At 35.7% G+C, this 18,721-nt stretch overlaps 1 protein-coding gene across 1 annotated transcript in view; it reads left to right on the forward strand.

The window, feature by feature from the left end:
- The window catches only part of ADGRB3 (adhesion G protein-coupled receptor B3), a 709,724-nt gene that overhangs the window by 274,399 nt on the left and 416,604 nt on the right, over positions 1-18,721 (forward strand). The window contains exons 7-8 of the mRNA XM_090282641.1: positions 14,569-14,670; positions 15,043-15,149. Of these exons, the coding sequence (XP_090138767.1) occupies positions 14,569-14,670; positions 15,043-15,149 (209 nt within the window). The remainder of the gene's footprint in view (positions 1-14,568; positions 14,671-15,042; positions 15,150-18,721) is intronic.

The following is an 18,721-nucleotide window of genomic DNA, read 5'->3' on the forward strand; positions in this document are numbered from 1 at the left end:
TAGAATCCAAGAGTAATCATGTCAGTTGATTTTTTAGAGCTTACCAAAGATCTAAAATGAGTTTATTTACTTCTTAAGGCCATGTGAATTTAGAATGATAAGAAGTTGCCAGCATGCAGGGTTTTGTTGAGAAGGATACCTATGCAGATTAGCACTGTGAAATTCCTCCTGTGCTGCTTAAGAATTAAGAAGCATTATACAAAAACATTTTTTTTTTTTTACCCAGGGAGAAGTAATATTAGAACAGTAGGCATGATTAAATAAGACTTTTAATATTTGAAGTTACCTAACCTAGTCTAAGCGCGCCAGGGTCCTTAAGTGGGCTTTTAAAACTGTCTCTCATCTGCATCTATAGAGGTAAGACGGTGCTGCTGCAATCAAATTTAAAAGGTTGCCACCTGCTGTTTAGAAAATATTTTACATCTCTATTTACAAAAAGATATATTATACCTTATTTGCTGGGTTTGTTTGCTGGCTTTGATGATTTAAAGCACATTGAAAAATTATGTAAAATGGTAAAAACTTTTTATATTATATGTATTGCGCTATGCTATATCATGTAGAGAGGAGTGGGCAAAAGTGGGTTTACAGTTATTCATATGGAAAAAGGTATGCAAGTTACAATTATTTCAATAGCTTTATTAATCCTGTGTTTTGCGTACTCACAACTGTAAGCCTACTTTTGACCACCTCTGTGTATTTGATATTAACCTTAACATTTTTATTTTACTCTTTTCAATAATACGATTTGAAATCATCTTATATATGGAGCAATATAGTGGCTCCAAGTTTACACATTGACAATATAAATCGAAACAACTTTTGAATTATCTTAACAGTTACTAAGGCATTTTTCTTCTTTTGTCAATAACCAGGATGTAACAAATGTTCCTTTCAAAATAATGCTTTTTTAATATTATTTTTAGTGCTGTTCATTCTTAATTTTTCTTCAGGTTGCTGAAAATAACTAGTATTATTTTTATGCTTCACTTAATTTGGATGCAGAACACATTAATCAAGTTTGCCAAGAAACAAACCGTCAGTTGTCAGGAAAGAAAAATTTAATATACTCACATCTTTGTCTGGATAATTAATGAAAAAGATGATTAATCATCTGGACTTAATCAAAAGCTGTTATGATGTTGACTAAAAAGTGGAAAGTAAATTTCCCATCAAGATAAATATATTCCTTTACTGGTATATATATAAAATAAAAGTATTAAAGAGTATAGTACAGCATAAGAAATATAGTCAATAATATCATAATAGCTATGTATGGTGCCAGGTGGGTACTGGAAATATCAGGGGTAACACTTTATAAAGTATATCATTGTCTAACCACTATACAACTGAAACTGATATAAGATAATATTTGATGTAAACTATAATTGAAATTTTTAAATTAAAAAAAGATTGGAATAAAAAATGACATCACTGACAATATAAGATATTGCTCTTGTCTTCATAAGAAAAGAGAATCAGAGGGATGAAAAATACTATATATATACTACATATAATATATATAATAGTTAAGTGATAGAGTAGCTACAGAGGAGATAATTAACTTATCCAATTTTTAATGGTCAAACTCACCAACTGATAATTTCACTTATATCAGTCTCATTGTACACCCCCAGGCTTTGAGGGTTGAAATAATAGAAAAGTAGTAAATAGCTCCTATGATTTAGTTACATTGCTATACTGTGGTAACATACTATTTTTAGTTCTCTGTTTGTGTCTTTGTTTTTCAATATTCTCCTGATTAATATCATTTAGAAAGCAGAAGTTACTGGTGGATTGGTTTTTGATCATCTTCAGGCTTCCGGGACCTCCTTCCTGTGTTCTCAGGGCAGGGACAAGCTATTCCTATAGCTCCATTACTAAAATCCGTTACTCCTTAGTCGTTATGTACCATTCACAGGGAGATGTTAAACTTAATTTATGCATAAAATGCCGCTGTTGGTGTCATAGTAGCTTTATTTACAATGAGTGAGTGTTCCTGCAGATTAAATGTACTGAGAAAAACTTGTGAAGTAAGATAGCCATGTCATAAATGTACACAGTAATACCAATTTAGAATAGAACGAAGTCACTGTGATATTTAACTCTAAATATTCATACCAAAGGAGGTAGCAAGAACATTTGCAGTTCCAAACTTGTCTTGAACACTGTAATACAGCTGCATTAGGATTTTGCACCTTGTAATATGGTAAATATAACTCTTCTCCCCATTTAGGCAAAATAACATTCTGGGAGTGACTATTCCTTGTCTCTGTAAGGTTGCTCTCCAACAGGATTTCATCTCTTCTGGAGACCAAGGGAGACTTCTCTTTGGTTTCTGAGTCCTTTTCTTTTCACTGAACTCTAGTTGGAAGAAAGAATCACAAAACTTGCTTACAGTGTAGTCCTGTCTTCTTTGCGTGTCTCTCTTCATTGACAGAGCTGTGCTTCTCAAGCATTAGTGCACATTAAGTGTCAACCAGAGGGCATGTATAAACAATATTCCTGCACCAGACCCCTGTAAGGTCTCATCAGCAGGTCTAGTAGGGGCCTGTGAATTTGCCTTCCTAACATGCTACTAGATGACATTGACCAGGCTGTAGATTACCCTGTGGGTAACACTAGGCCACCATAAAAATACATACTGCAGTTTCTCCTCATCTGCCGTTTCACTTTCCACAGATACAGTAAACCGTGGTCAACTGTAGTCTTAAAATAGTAAGTGGAAAATTCCAGAAATAAGCAATGTGTAAGTTGTAAATTGCATGCCATTCTGAGCAGCAGTGTGATGGAATCTCACACTGTTCTGTCCCATGCTGCCCAGGATGTGAATCATCCCTTTGTCCAGTGTGTCCGCCCTGTAGTTGATACGCACCTCTTGGCCATTTAGTAGCCCTCTTGGTCTACAGATGGTCTTTTGAAATATTGTAGTGCTCGTGTTCAAGTAACCCTTATTTTACTTAATGACACATTCCCATCGTTTTTATTATTGTATATTGTTATAATTGTTTTATTTTTTTATTAGTTATTGATGCTAATCTCTTATTGCTGTACCCAGTTTATAAAGTCAACATTGTCATAAGTACACAGGTATCAGTAAAAACATAGTGTATACAGGGTTCGGCACCACCCAGGGTCTTTGGCATCCACTGAAGGTCTTGGAGCTTAACACCTGCGGATAAGGGAGGGACTTCGGTAAATAAAAATAATGTAGTAAAATTAACAGAGAAGTAGAAGACAGTCCTTTGTCTCAACTCCTAAACAAGAATGCAAATTTTATTTTGTTTATACTTCTTCACAAATTATGAGGGACTATTTCAGGAATCAGGTGGTAATGAAAATACAGACCGTCCATTTCAGGTCTCCCTAGCCAACCTAAGTTGCAACCAAATTGAGATCTCTTGAAAGCAGTCACTTAAAGAAAATTAGGCTTTTAACTACTTGCTGTGAACAAAGAGGGGTGGTTTAGTCATTATGTAACTCTCAGTTCTCCGGTCCCCACTGTTCCTCTTCAGTGGAGAAGAGGAGAAACAACTCGGGTATCGCTTGAACACGTTTGATATAAAGCTGTGCACTGTCAAGACACACGTCTCCTACTGTTCTGCCACCCCCAGCTGCTCTGTACCTGAGCAGCAGTACATTCCACTGCCTCTTGTCTTCCAAAGCGGTTAGCTACTATATACATACAGAGGTATACAATATTTGGGGGAGGGCGGAGGGGGGTGTCAGGGAGGAGGAGGAAGCCTTAGCTCACATTGACTGATTTTCTCCTCTGTTGATACAGTATTTTGTCTTTGTTAAGGGGCAAATTTAACAAGTTAATAAATCAGATTTCTAAATTGTGAGGACCACTGCATCTTTAGGGCTAAATGTAATCATTATTAGAAACCCAGATATGTGGCATACAATTTACATTTCTTTCTTTTATTTTTTTACTTTTTCAGTTAAAGTTTATATTCAATATTATTTTGTATTTGTTTTAGGTGTGTAATTTAGTAATTAGACGATCTATACTTTACAAAGTATTCCTATATATCTAAAGAGAAAAAAAAGCATACTACTTTATATTGAAATATTCACACAAAGGTTGGCACCTGCTTTATTTTTTTCTTTCCAAACCACAAGATTACTAATGGTACTTTTAAAAAGCTCCTAATTCATTAAAGAGTTTTTTGCTATCAGATGTTATATGTATACCCTATTAGGAATTATATTATTACATGTTCAGTTTCAAAAGTTAAGGAAGTGTTTGCACTAATTATTTTGGGACAGAACAAATAATGTCACACCTAAGTATACACATCAGTTGTTGACCTAAAATCAACCACTGAGTTCAGTGTTGACAGTAGGTGGCACTAAGTATGGGCATCTTTCATCTTAAATGTTCTATTTGTTCTGCCACATCACCTCAAATGCATTCATAAAAAGCAGGGAACTAAATTGGAACTTGAAGATGCCCCACATGTGAGAGATGTTACCTGTTGTTTAATAAATATCTAAGAAAGCATTTTATTACCTATTCCAGTCTACAGTTCTACAACAGATGAGCTAAATTTCATAGGCAGAGTCACTGGGGTCTAAAATAATGAATGCATATCCCAGATAATACTATATGTGCCTGAGTCAAAGCTGTTGCTATGGAGATACCTATTATCATAATTTGCATTATCAGATTGCTCATCAGATGAGACTTTAAGAAAATTCTCACAGCTTTTGCCACAGCAGAAACTTAAAAAGCAATTTGTTGTAATCTCACATTATCCTACCTTGTCCAATTTAGAAATATTTGACAACATGCTGACCATTATCAAATTAAAATAAAAATAAACAGCACTTTTCATTTTATTCCCTTTCATCCCACATCATTTTATAATACAAATAAACATATTTTAGAAACCTTTAATTATTTTTAAACTAATAAAATTAAAATTAATGCGATTAGTAAAACCCTTTTTGGATGCAATGTTTATCAATACTATAAACCTGAACATTAGCTCTTGACATTTCCCTTCCCTTCCCACTATTTCCTTCTTCATGTATATCCTGCGAATGGCCCTAAGACCCTGCACTGGCACTCTTCAGTTGCTCATTCTCTCTCTTTTCAACTGTCACCTGGGTGAGAGGCACCCACAAATCTGCATCTTATTCCTTCATCTCTTCCAAGTGGCCAAATGGGTTATCAAATCAGACTGTATCACCAGGAGAGCGTTTCTCTCTGATCACCAGATCATTCCTGTCCTCCTAAGCAATCTCTCCTTCTTACCAGCCCCAAGGCTAGCATTGGATTCCACCTCCATCAAGTCCCCCTCAGTGACCCTACTTTCTCTTCTCCTAGCCACCACCTGCTAGTGGGGGAGGGGCAGAGTGGCACAAAGAGCCTGGGACACAGAGTCAAAGAAAGTTTGGCTTTGGGCCTCAGTGTCCTCATGTATATAACACAGGGATAATGACATGTTCCTCAGGATTGTTTCAAGGGTGAGAAGATGAAATACCATATAACTAATTAGAATTATTAAATGGCAGTGCAGGTCCTCTTGGTCCACTTACGCATATGATTGCAACCACCACCTTTTATAATCTCTTCCACACAGGTTTACGTGATTTTTCTTCTCAATGCATGGCCTTAGCCAGATAGTGTCTCATTAGTCACAAGTTAGCGCATACTGGGATCCCTGGGATTCTAGTGTTGTCATCTGTCAGCTCGTTTGCTTTCCAAGGCTATATATACATCTGTTGTTGCACTGTCATTCCTGCCAAAATGGGGGCATCTTGGGAGCTCAATCCATTCAAAAATGTCTCCTCCCTCAATCATTCTTCTTGCTCCCATAGTTGGATGACTGCTCTTTTTTCTTTGAACCCCTGTAAACTTGCTTTGGGCTTCCCTTATTATATTTGATTATTACATATAAATTATTATATCTCTTAGTTAGAACTCCAGCTGATTGCAAATGAGTTGTCTATGTCCTTTCTCCCAAATCCACTAGCCTGCATGGAGCCTAATTAAATATAGTAGGTCATTAGATACTTGCTCTTTTCAATGTTCTTATTCAATATCATAAATGCTGTAACTGGACTAATGAAATCATTTGTGTAAAACATATGATTAAAAGTTTCAAAATGACTATGATAGTAATGCCTTACTTTTTATAATCTCTTATTCTTTCAAATGCTGTTAGTTTACTTAATTAGAATTTCAATGGCCATTTTTAACACATATACTATTCTTAGTTTGTAGTTACAATTTGTGGCATGATCCTACCTTCCTTAGAGATAAATCATTCAGATGTTGGAAGTAAGAAAAATATGTAAGTTTTTGTAGAGGGTTTGTTAATTTGCCCAACTCTCAGTCCAGTTTATTCTTTTAGGCCAGAACTCCTCACAGTACTCTGGTAGCCACCTGTCAGGCTAACACTGGTTGGAGTGTGCCCAGGTAGCTGTTCTGAGGGTCTCAGGGCAGTTGGCAAGGTGGGGGGATGTGACCAGTGGCCTCCAGCTTGGAGTAGCCTTGCCAGTTACCCTAATGTGTCTCCAAACTACTATTTTCTACATGCACCACGACTTGGAAGGCTTTGAAGCACCATTACTCTCACTAGTGTCTAAGATAACATCAAAAGGCAAGTAAACACAATTCTCCAACAAAAGCCTCTCATATACCACAATACAAAATTTTGCCTCACTAAAGTTATGGTTATAGTTAGAGTAGTCTTCACAATTAAAGGTAGATGTCTATTTTTATTATTATCAACAGGTTGCAACTATAGTGACCTGTGTGTTGAATTGAAATGCAGAATTTAAAAAATAATAATTCATAATTTGGGGGTATATGTATTGATATCAAACACTGTCTAGGTCAAGGACTCAAGCAACCTGTAATGTACATTGTTTGCTAATGAATTTAAAGTTCATGCTGACTGCAGACTAGAAACATATTTTTGCAAAATATATAAATACCTTGTTTATTATAAAGCAGATGCTTAGAGACAGTGTAACAGTCTATGAGACTGGACTGAAAGCAGTGTTTGATTGACATAGATCCACCATTTCCTGGCTGAGTGATTCTCTCTGTCTTAGTTTCCTCCTATTTAAAATAAGGATAATAATTGCATCTGTTTTATAAGGTTATGATGAGAAATCAGATGAATTAAAATATGTGATGCACTTAGAAGAGCACCTAAGTCATAGTGATACATACATATTGCTGTTATAATTGTATGTTCTTCCAACCTGAGACTGATAAAAACGATTTTCTGTATGAGGAAGGCTGTTGGGAAACACATTCGATAAGTACCCTTAGCTGCTCCATGAATTCTTCACATAAGTACGTTGTCCACAGCTGAAATTAGATCTGTATGCTGTGTGAGCACAAAGACAGGATCTATCTCATTTACCTCCACAACCCCCAGCTCAGGAAATTCCCAAAACATGAGAATTAATGAATGACCAGCAAGAGAGATTTGAAATGTGGGGGTCATGCGTAGTGCTTTTTTGTTTTCCCTGCATGCCAGCTCTACACTAGAATCAATTTGTCTTTAACACTGAAATTCTAGCATAAGGGTTGAAAACTAATTTCCCACATCAAATTGATTTAAACCATGTATAATTTTTGCTATTTTTAAGAGAAGGAAAATCACTTTAAGTAGACAGATTAACAGCTAATCCCTAGGTAATTGCTACCTTGTTTTAAGGGAGTATGCTAACTACATACTTGCGGCTTTAAGTACAGTTGTATCTTACAAATGGGTTTTTATATCTTTGCACTGGTGATAGCAAACAGTGGGATCTTTCAGCTGATGAACAGAGTTGCTGTTCCATTTTACTAAGGCATGAAAAACAAGAGTCCTTCATATTGCTGCACCATAATATGGTTTTATTTTGAGCAAAGAGAGCAACCTGAGCTAATTATGTATTTTCTAACTTACAAAATGCACGTAGGTAGCATTAAACAGAAAAAATTAACCCAAATCTCTATCTCTAGCTTCTGTTTCTCTTCTGTGCTTTAGGTCCATATACCAACTAACTTCTTGATAATACTGAGACATGCTCAAATACCTCAAACTCAAACGTTTTTTCAGCATCTTCTTTTCCAAGTCACATCTTCCTCAGGTGCTGTATCTTAAAGTGTAGCACATCAGACATGCTTCCTGGGAACCTGAGTTTCCTCTTAATTCCTCTCTCTTCCTCACCTGCTACATGCAATTATGGAGCTGAGTCCAAACCACCGAATGACTAGATTTTGAATCTGTACCCTTTACATTGCCACTTCTGGAGATTCCAGGCCCTTTCCCCAGTTACATCATTTAGATTGTCACAGGCCTCCCTGCCTTCTGTCCCACTTTGCTTCAATCCATTCTCCAAACTGCAAGCCCAGCATTCAAAACATTACAATAAATTTCCCTTGCCCTTAAATTCAAACTCCTAATTTACCTCATCATTTATCTGCCTTCTCCCTCCCACCATGACAAATCCCAACTCGGCACTCCAGTCATTCTGAAATATTCCCAGTTTCCTGGATATCCCATGTTCTCCTTGTACCCTGGGTCTTTCCACATGTTCCCCAGATACACTTTGCCTTCCTTATTGGCTCACTCCTGCTTATTCCTTGAACCTGAACTTGGACATCTTCTTCAAATCCTCCACTGATGTGCTCCCCCCAAAAATACGCCTTGAAGCAGCCAGGACTTCTCAGATGACATCGGCCATTCTGTGTTATATTTTCTTTACTTATTATGCCTTTTACCATCTTGAGAGTTGAGAGACCCCAACTACTCTCATTCACTCTTTTTATGAGCAGTATTTAACAAGGTGACGAGGACATTGCAGGAGTTCAGTAAATCTCTGCAGAGTGAATGAATTCCATAAGTGGTACGGAGGAGCGCCATCACGGTCACCTGCAGAAATGTGAGATGGATGAAAATACATTTTTATTTTGATTTCTAGGCTGATTTGCTTTTGGTATGAGCATAAGTAGACCTATTTTCTGAAGTAATTTTTAAAGATATAATCTTCAAAGTATGCCAAATCACCTTTGATGAAATATTTAAAACACTGTGGGATTTGACATCACTACTAAAAAGCTGAAAATCCTGGGCCAATTTGCAGCTGTGAATGCATGATTCCCTTGTCATCTTTCTTATAATTTGTGAACTGTGTTTTTTCTGTCTCTAAGAGCCAAAAGGAATCCAAGGCTTCTGAACTTACAGTGAATAAAACAAAGTTTGTTGATTTCTCTAGTTTAAAAAATTACCATGATTTTTTTTGGGGGGGTGGTAATTTATTTGAAGGAGACCATACTGATTGTCACTAGGTAAATGGGAATTAATAACTGAGTTCTATGGTTGGGAAAAGAATAACTATATATTTAATCAGCTTCCACCTTAACCAGCTAGGATGTAGGCAGATCACATGAGGGGAATCTGAAAAGGGCCCATGGACTTTCACCGAGTCAGACACAACCTACAAGGTTAACTGTTGCCAGCACCTGGTACTCTGGAAGCCTCATTTGACTGCTTTTTAAGAAAAACTGCTGTTGCTAACCTCTGTCTCTTACAGGTCCTAAGTGAACATTACTGCCTACCACTGGCCTATTACACACATCTATCCCCCACACACTGTCCTCATTACTGAATCATCCTCATTCTGTCATCTTCAGTATTTGGGGTGATTAACAATAGATCCTTTTGTGAGGATTTGGTAATTTTTGGTTAAAAGCATATATACACATGTATCATGAATGCTAGACTTGTAGGTGCTAGGTGCTCTAGAAGTGAAACAAAACCGAAAAATAACTGTCTTCACAGTGCTTACATTCTAGCAGGAAGAGGCAAAAAAAAATGTAGAAGTTATAAGGTGACAAGTGTTTTGAGGAACAATACAGCAGGGGAAAACGTGGGAGTGATTGAGTGGTAGTCAGAAAATCTCTGAAAATATGAAATTAAATAAAATCGAAGGCAGCAGAGAAATAAGCCATGCACCAGTTTGGGGAGAAGAAGGCAGGATCCTGGGCAGAAAGAACAAGTGCACAAGCTCTGAGCTGGAAGCCTGCTTGGACTACTGGAGAAGCATCAAGGGGCTAGCGTAGCTGAGGAGGGGGCAGTAAACTTGGAGATGGTGGGAGCTGCAACAAGGGGCCAGATTGTAGGGCCCTATAACTGAGACTAGTTTAATCACTAAACGTTGTATTTACATGAAAAGAAGACATTTTATTTATTGTTATAGTAAAATACCTTTTAAAAAATCAAGCCCTGACCCATATTTCTAAATACACTATTAAGTTATTACTTCTGCCCACTTTGATTTTCAACCTTATTGGTTTCAGCGGCAGACCTAATAAACATTTCACCCTATTGGCCCACCCATGCCATCTAGTGGCTAATGCTTGAAATTACCAGATTTTCTGACCACACAGTCAGCCGTGGGGGAGGGGCATTGCCAGAAGTACTTTCAGAATAACCATAGGTGTGAAAAGCTTTCTGAAACCACTACTGGGAAATAAGTCTGTGGTGCAAATTGCTTCTTTATTGGTTCATGTCAAGACTAAATCAGGAAAAAAATCCTGAAAGTTATAGCAAGAAGTTTTATGAAATTTATTTCACTTTTAAACGGAACCAAGGAAATTTGAGTTAGAACATTGAAAACCGAAATATGATACAGGTGAAGTGAACGTGAAAGATTAAAAATGAAAAGATAATGAGGAAGATATTGAAGAGAAGTTTGGATGTATACAGGAAACAAGAATACTTTAGTATAATAGTAATATTAAATTAATGATTGCTATGTCTTTTAAAATAGGCTAGTTGTTTTATATAGAATTCAATTAGATAATAAACTATGCATGATGTATTTTGTTTTAACATATAGTCTAATTTTCCTTTTTTTCATATTCTATAGTAGTTTTGGCTGACTTTTTTAGAAAACACAATTATCTCTTACAGTGTTATCCAATACTGTAGCTATTAAGATTTAAATTTACATTAATGTTAAATGAAATTTAAAATTCAGTTCTCAGTCTTCCTAGCTGCATTTCAAGTACCCAATAGACACATTTGGCTCATGGCTACCATATTAGACAGTAAAAATAGAACATTTCTATCATTGCAGAAAGTTCCAACAGTAAAAGTGATTTACGTAACAAATGTGTTCTGAACATCGACTCTGTATTAGACACCATGAAAGTTCATTCTAGCAGATTAAAAAGAAATAAAGGAAAATGTAATTAGTCTTCTAAATGGCAAAAATTGGGATTTGGAGAGTTTCACACACATAACAAAATCATTTAACCAAATATTTTCAATCCGTTATGAAAATACCCATAATACTTGTATATTCAGGGACTATGGTGTTAAGGGAGGCTTCCCAGAGAATATTACCATTTAAGATGTGTTTTAAAGATCAATAGGAATTTTTAAAAAAGGAGCAGAGAGAGTTTTAAGTAGAAGATATAGCTCTTGCAAAGTCAAGGAAGTGTGAATTGGTGTGGAATATTTGGAAGATGACAATTAATTCTGTGTGGCCGATGCACAGGACAATAAATTTTGGAATGCTAGGTTAGGGGTAGCAAGGCCAGGAACATTCTGGTCTTCATGGGGTGAGCAACAGACACAATGGGGAAGTGGCTCCAGCGTGCTAACCTTGGTGGACAAACTGGGAGTGTGGGTGGTTGCTGACATTTGGCTGATGATGGCTGCTATATCCCTTAGTTTATTTCTCTGCTCTTCTGTTCTTATAATACTGGAGGACAGAGTTCTGCACAGAGGCTGTCTCTACCCTCACTTGAGTATTACCTTTTCTGTGATGGGTTTCATTTTATGATTTTATAGTTTTGATTTACGATGACTCCATTTCTATTCAGCACTATCACTCCCAGGCCAGAGGTAGTGGCAAATCCAGCCCTTAGGTCCCATGAAGGGGTGTTGCAAACCTCAGTCCTCCTGCCCATGAACAATCTGGGGTGTGAAGGGGCAAAGAAGGCATGGCTTGGCTCCTGATAGGACAGGTATGGGGTTTTTTGACAAGGTGACTCTTCTCACCCAATTGTTCCCTGCTACCCTTAGTTTTTTCTCTGAATTCAACATGTAATAAAAAAGAATGGAACCCAAAGAAAAAATTTAATTCACCTCTCTGTGCCTATTTTCCCTTCTGGTAAATGGAGCAAATAATCTAAATTAATCCAATCAGGCCAGACTCTTAATAAAGACTCCAGAATACTACTATTATTTTTTTAACATGCTGAAAAAAAAAATATATATATATATATATATAATTTATTTTTATTGAGGTAGAATTGACATTATTATTAATATCTTTGAAATTATCTAAGGAAAACATTTAACAAAAGAAAAGGTAAGAGATGAATGATTCTGTGAAAACATGGTGCATGAGATGGAGATCAAATGGTCCAAGTGCTTGGTGAAGGCCTGAGAGAGAATAGCTTTCTGAGACCCTTAAGAAAGTATTTTCAAGGAGGAGAGAGAAGTCAAAGTATAAAGCGCTTCAGTGAGTAGTGACTAAGATAAGTGCATTAGATTTGGTCATTAAGAGATCATTGGTGGGGTGAAGAGAAAACAGTTTTTGAAAACAGGGTTGGAAAAGGTTGAATCAGTTGTAAGCCATCCACTAAGCAAAGATTCCATAAGTTAAAAACAAATGCCTATGTGTTTTAATGAGAACCTAGTTTGAAGAATATATATGTATATTAACTCAGTGTGAGGGAGATGCTCTTGAATAATTCAAGGTAGCACAAAGGATATGGAGGAAGTCAAAGCAAAGCTACGGAAGAGTTGGGATTCTGGAATCCAGTCCTGCAAATACCCCCATCAGTTCTGTCACGGCAGACAAACCCCTCCTTTTTGGGTCTTGGTGTTCTCATCTGTAAAGAACAAAGAGATGGAATATGTGACCTTTAATGTCACTTTCAGTTCTAAATTGCCCACATGTTTAAACCATTCATCTTATCTTAGGTAATTATGAAGGAAATGTTATTTCAATATTGTAATGTCACAAATTACACTCCTCTCCTACTAATAACTATAATGTATCCTAATGAGTTCATAAATTTTGAAGGAGAATTAGTATCAGTGGAATTACGATTAGCATGGATTAAATAGTATATTACCTGCAAAGGAAGAAATTTCTCCCTGGATGTCACACTCATGTATATATTAGGTACTTGCTATTTTTAGGTTCTTGTTCATTAAGTGTATTTATATAACTATATATTGATTTATTCAGTTATTCAATTTTGGGCACCTTCTATGTGCCAGACACACCATTAGGTGCAAGATACAGAGAGGAGCAGATAAGATCCCAAACTAGTAGTGAAGACAAACGTTGGGACATATCAGTGGCAATGCTGTGTGAAAAGCACAACAGTTGGTTTGTCTTAAAGAAGGGACAAATGTCTTCATGTATCTGGCAGAAAGGTGTCAGGTTTAACACAATATAGACAAAGCTTGTCCTTTTATTAACTCTTTGGCTTACCATTAAAATATTTCTGGTATACATCTGCTATTGTTGATACTCCCTTTAAGTTTCTTTCCTCAGTAATTAAATTAACCTTTTGAAAATAATAAGGCCAAAAGATCAAATCAGTTTATTTTATTTTAATTATTTTTTATTTATTATGCTATTACAGTTGTCCCAGTTTTCCCCTCTTTGCCCCCTTCCACCCAGCATCTCCACTACCTCAAGCAATTTCCACACCATCCTTCATGTCCATGGGTCATGAATACAGGTTCTTTGGCTACTCCTTTTCCTCTGCTGTGCTTTACATCCCCATGGCTATTCTGTAACTACCTGTTTGTACTTCTTAACCCCCTCACCTCTTCACCCATTCCCCCACACCCCCCTCCCATCTGGCATCTATCAAAACACTTTCTGTATCCATGATTCTGTCTCCTTTTTTCTTGTCTGCTTAGTTTATTTTTTAGATTCAATTGTTGATAGGTATATATTTATTGTCATTTTATTGTTCATAGTTTTGATCTTTTTCTTAAATAAGTCCCTTTAACATTTCATATAATAATTGTTCAATGATGATGAACTCCTTGTTTTTTCTTACGTGGAAAGCTCTTTATCTGCCCTTTGATTTGATGTGATGTAGTATGATTGTCATTATTGCCCTTGTATAAAGAATTAAAATGTTATGGATTTTTGTTCTTTTGGTTTTACTCTTAATACTTACAGTTAATAATTGTAATATAACTTACAGTTTATTAGAGATTATTTTATTGTATAACATCCCACAACCTTATGAATATCAGAAAGATTTTTTTTATTTTTATGCTTGAATAAAATCTTCAATTTATAGACAAATGAAAATGACTTTTTTAAAAAGCCTATACAGCAAGCACTTTCCCAAAAATACACTTCTGTGAAGATTTTGTTATTCATGAACTGAAACCTAGTTTTTTATATTTGTTCATGGAGACATCTTTAACATTCCAATAAACAATATACTTTAAATAAAATGAAAGAGCTCTACAATTAGAGCAATGTATTTGAGGACATTTTGCTGTCAATATTAAAAAAAAAATAACTGCTGAATTCAAGCCTATCTGTTTTAAATCGCAGCACCTTATGAAATATGCCCAGAGGATTATCTGATGGCCATGGTGTGGAAAAGGACTCCAGCAGGCGACTTGGCCTTCAATCAGTGCCCGTTGAACGCCACAGGTAAAGTAGGATGACCCATCCAAATCCAAATGATGATCACCATCCAAGAACAGCATGTTCTGTTTGCTTATGAAGTCATGCTTTTGTCCTATGTCCCTAAATAAGTCTGTGCAATAAGCAATTAATGAGACAGTTTTAGTGAAATGCTTCATAAATGCAGCCAATGAAAAGACCTAGAAAATGTTGCTGATGCAATGGTTTCTCAGCGTGACTGATATACATTACAAAAATAATCAAAATGACAATTTCACAAGTGTGCATATTTTAAAGCAAGAAAATGTACAGACCCAGTTTTTTGGTCTCCCTCCCAATTATGCAATGCCTTCCAGCATCCCTGTTATAAAGCCTCTCTCTGTTCTTTGTGACTCACAGGCACCACTAGCAGACGCTGCTCTCTCAGTCTTCATGGAGTGGCCTTCTGGGAACAGCCGAGCTTTGCAAGATGCATATCAAATGAGTACAGACACTTGCAGCATTCAGTAGGTGCAAAGCCAGCTTTAGTACTTGCTCTGTTTACTTTTGCTAATGATCACTGTGTGAGAATTTAACCTTCTGCTGTACAATCAAATCAGAAGAAAAAAACAATCCCTGAAAAAAATGCCTAAAGGAAAAAGGGATGTGATAGAAAGCTAATTTTTATAAGTCAGTGCTAAACTATCTGGTTCCTCGGGTTTGGGTTTTTATGGATCCTGCTATTTAAATGAAAGAATTCATTGTCTAATGGCTGAAAAGCATGAGGAAAATTCGTTACTGTTTTATCAATAAGAGTACAACTGCTTATCATGATTGGCACAAATCTGTGTTAAATAGTATATAAGACATTTCAAGATACTGTACATTTTTTAATTACATTCTTTAACATTTAGTAGTTAGGAATTGATAAAGCTGTGCCACTTAGGTATCAATTCTCACTGCATTTTGATGTTAAGACATGAACAAAATTCCAATGCTATTGCACCAGAGAAAATTAATTACTTGCACCAGATTACATGGGCCAAATTTTCTAAAAATAGGCCCTCTTTTCCTAGAGTAAGGTGTGTGAATATTTGGAGCACAGTTAAACTTTGCTTGGTATATTACAAGCACAAATCATTCTCATTATTAGAGACTCTTGTTATTTCATCCTGACAGTCAAGAGGAATTCTTTACCTAAATAAATGCTGTGAGATTTCGAATAAAGTATGAGCGTGACACAGCAGAAAAAATGAACATTGACAAGAGAGATGTTTAGTTAACAGCCTGTAAATTTAGTTGTGCTTTTGTTTTGTTTTGTTTTCTTACTGTTACTCACAAATATGTATACCACTTTGAAAAAAACAAAGCAAATGACATTCTTGCTTGTGGATGGAGAAGTACCTTATAGAATAATAACCCTTATCAATGAAGTACATGTATTTGATTATCAGGAAAAAAGTGCATTTTTAAAAATCTGAAAAACAAATCCAGACTAATATGTTTGTTTACCAAATCAGTAATTAAATTGATGGTTATTTAGCTACACATAATCTTATTCTGTTATTGTGTCTGTATGTATAATGGTCTGTCCAGAAAGTATCCAGCTATGTGCAGTGAAAAAAGACATTTATTGAAGAAGATACAAGATGCAAAAAACACTGTACATAGGACAGTGATGCCTCAGTCCCCTTCAAAGCAGGCACCTTGGAACCTCACACAGTTCTCCCAGTCACCATCAGCTTCCCTGTCATATTTTCCTGAACCTCATCAACTGTCTGAAATCTCTTTTCTTTCAAAGGTGACTTGTAGTTTTGGGAAAAGCCTGAAGTCACAGGGCACAAAATATGGGCTGTCATAGGGCTGAGTCACCTGGGTGATGTGATGTTTCTCAAAAAACTCTGCACAAGAGGTAATGCATGAATGGGCATGTTGTCGTGATGAATCTGCCAGTCACCAGTTTCCAGTAGCTGCAGCCTTCTGAATCACCCAAATAGTTTCTGTGGAGGAATGTTCAAGCTTAACACAAAATTTAATGCAGACGTGTTGCTCTACCTGCTCAGTCATTTTGAATGCAACGGCCGAACAGTACACATGCTCACTCAATGGCATCTACCACCTGCACTGACTAGTACAGTGAAGTCATCATTGTTCATGCATGTGCATTCCAGTCCACTCTCCTTGGCTGCTTGGTTATATCAATGTTGCATAAACCATTCTCATTATATTAACAATGGTTGGATTTTTCCTGGACAGACTATATATACATATATTTATTTATATTTATGTGTATAAATGCACATAAATGTAAATACTGATATACATATCAATCAATACATGCTGATTACACATGAATATATCATATATAGATTTATATGCATATCAATAATCAATGATATTTTGCTTCATTGAGTCTTCTGTCAAAATTAAAATAATAGAAATAAGGCTCTATGCAATCAAATAATCATTGATTCAATTACTGATTTATTATATACACATATCAGACAGCATTTGGTTGTCAGGTTTTTTTAAATGCAGTTTTCTGGGGGATACACACACATATAATACAGAATTTTATAATATTAAATGTAATAATATGAAATGTAAAGGTTATTTTATTAATAGTTATCAATACTCAGAACTGTCTATTTCAGAATTAAATATAACCAAAACCTTTATTATTAATCTAATTTTAATGAAGTTTATTTTTCTCTACTTTTAGATATTAAACTTTTAAAATTTAATCTTGATAATATGCATATTCAGTTCTTGTTTATTCATGGTAATGAATGAATGGGAATGATTGCGTCAATTAAGTAAATCATAAGTCAGTCCTTAAAAATTTGTTAAAATGAATAATATCACACTTTTTACAGAAATTGTTTTACTTTCTAAACTCAGTGTTTTATATGATAATATTTAAATGAATTTACATTCTGTAAGTGCAGGTCATCCCATAATAGAGAAACAGAAAAACTCTGTTAAAAAGAAGAAATGATCTCCAATTGTGAAGCCCATATAAATCAATCAATAATTTGATAGCCAATGTGCTTTTGCACTTGTTGACTTACATACATAAATCAAGAGCATGATATGCCAGAATAAGAAGCAGCCTCAGTGTATTCATCTCCTGCAAAATACCAGACCGTGAGCTGGGCACTTCCACAAATTAACTCCAGTCCTCTGAAGAATCTGCAAGGTTGGTAACCCAGCCTGAGTTTCCATAGAAAGATGCTGAAGATTCACAGGGGAGCGATACACTTAAGTGAGGCAAAGAGTGAACATTCTGTCTAAGTACCGTTATTCCAAAGCCTAACTCTTTTTTGAGGCTATACTACTTCCTAAGCTTTTGATTTCAAATGATCTGTCCTAGATTTTCTAGTTGTGTGTCCTTTGAAAAGTTGTATGATTGCATTCTAGTCTTAACTTGCTATTTGCAAAGTGAAATTATTACCATTATCTTATCATCTGTGGAGGTTTTGAGGAAGCATAGATGAGATACTATGTGAAATGTTTACAACTTATAGAAGAGCTATAAGACTATGAACTGTTCATACTAGATGTACAGAAAATACATTGAATTAAAATATATCTTTTACTTTTCTTATTTCTTTTTATTTTCATTATTATTATTATTATTATTATTATTATTATTGTTATTGTTATCCTATTATAGTTGTCTCAATTTTCCCCCTTTGCCCTCCTCTGCCCTTCTCCCACAGCCAATCCCAAAATCGTTTTTCATGTCCCTTCCCCTTCTTTCCACACTTATCTTCCTACCCTCTTCCTTCTGGTAGCTGTCAGTTCAGTTCCATGTTTTCGTTTATCTGGTTCTATTTTACTCGTTAGTTTATTTTATTCAATAGATTCATCTTATAAGTGAGATCATATAGTATTTGTTTTTCACGGACTGGCTTATTTCACTAAGCACAATTCTCTCCAGTTCCATCCATGCTGTCACAAAAGGTAGGAGTTCCTTCTTTCTTTTTGCTGCATAGTATTCCATTGTGTAAATGTACCACAGTTTTTTTATCCACTCATCTACAGATGGGCACTTAGGCTGTTACCAGCACTTGGCTGTTGTAAATAGCACTGCTAT

This window comes from Furipterus horrens, unplaced genomic scaffold (assembly GCF_987537825.1).
Source record: "Furipterus horrens unplaced genomic scaffold, mFurHor1.1.pri manual_scaffold_6, whole genome shotgun sequence".
NCBI lineage: Eukaryota > Metazoa > Chordata > Mammalia > Chiroptera > Furipteridae > Furipterus > Furipterus horrens.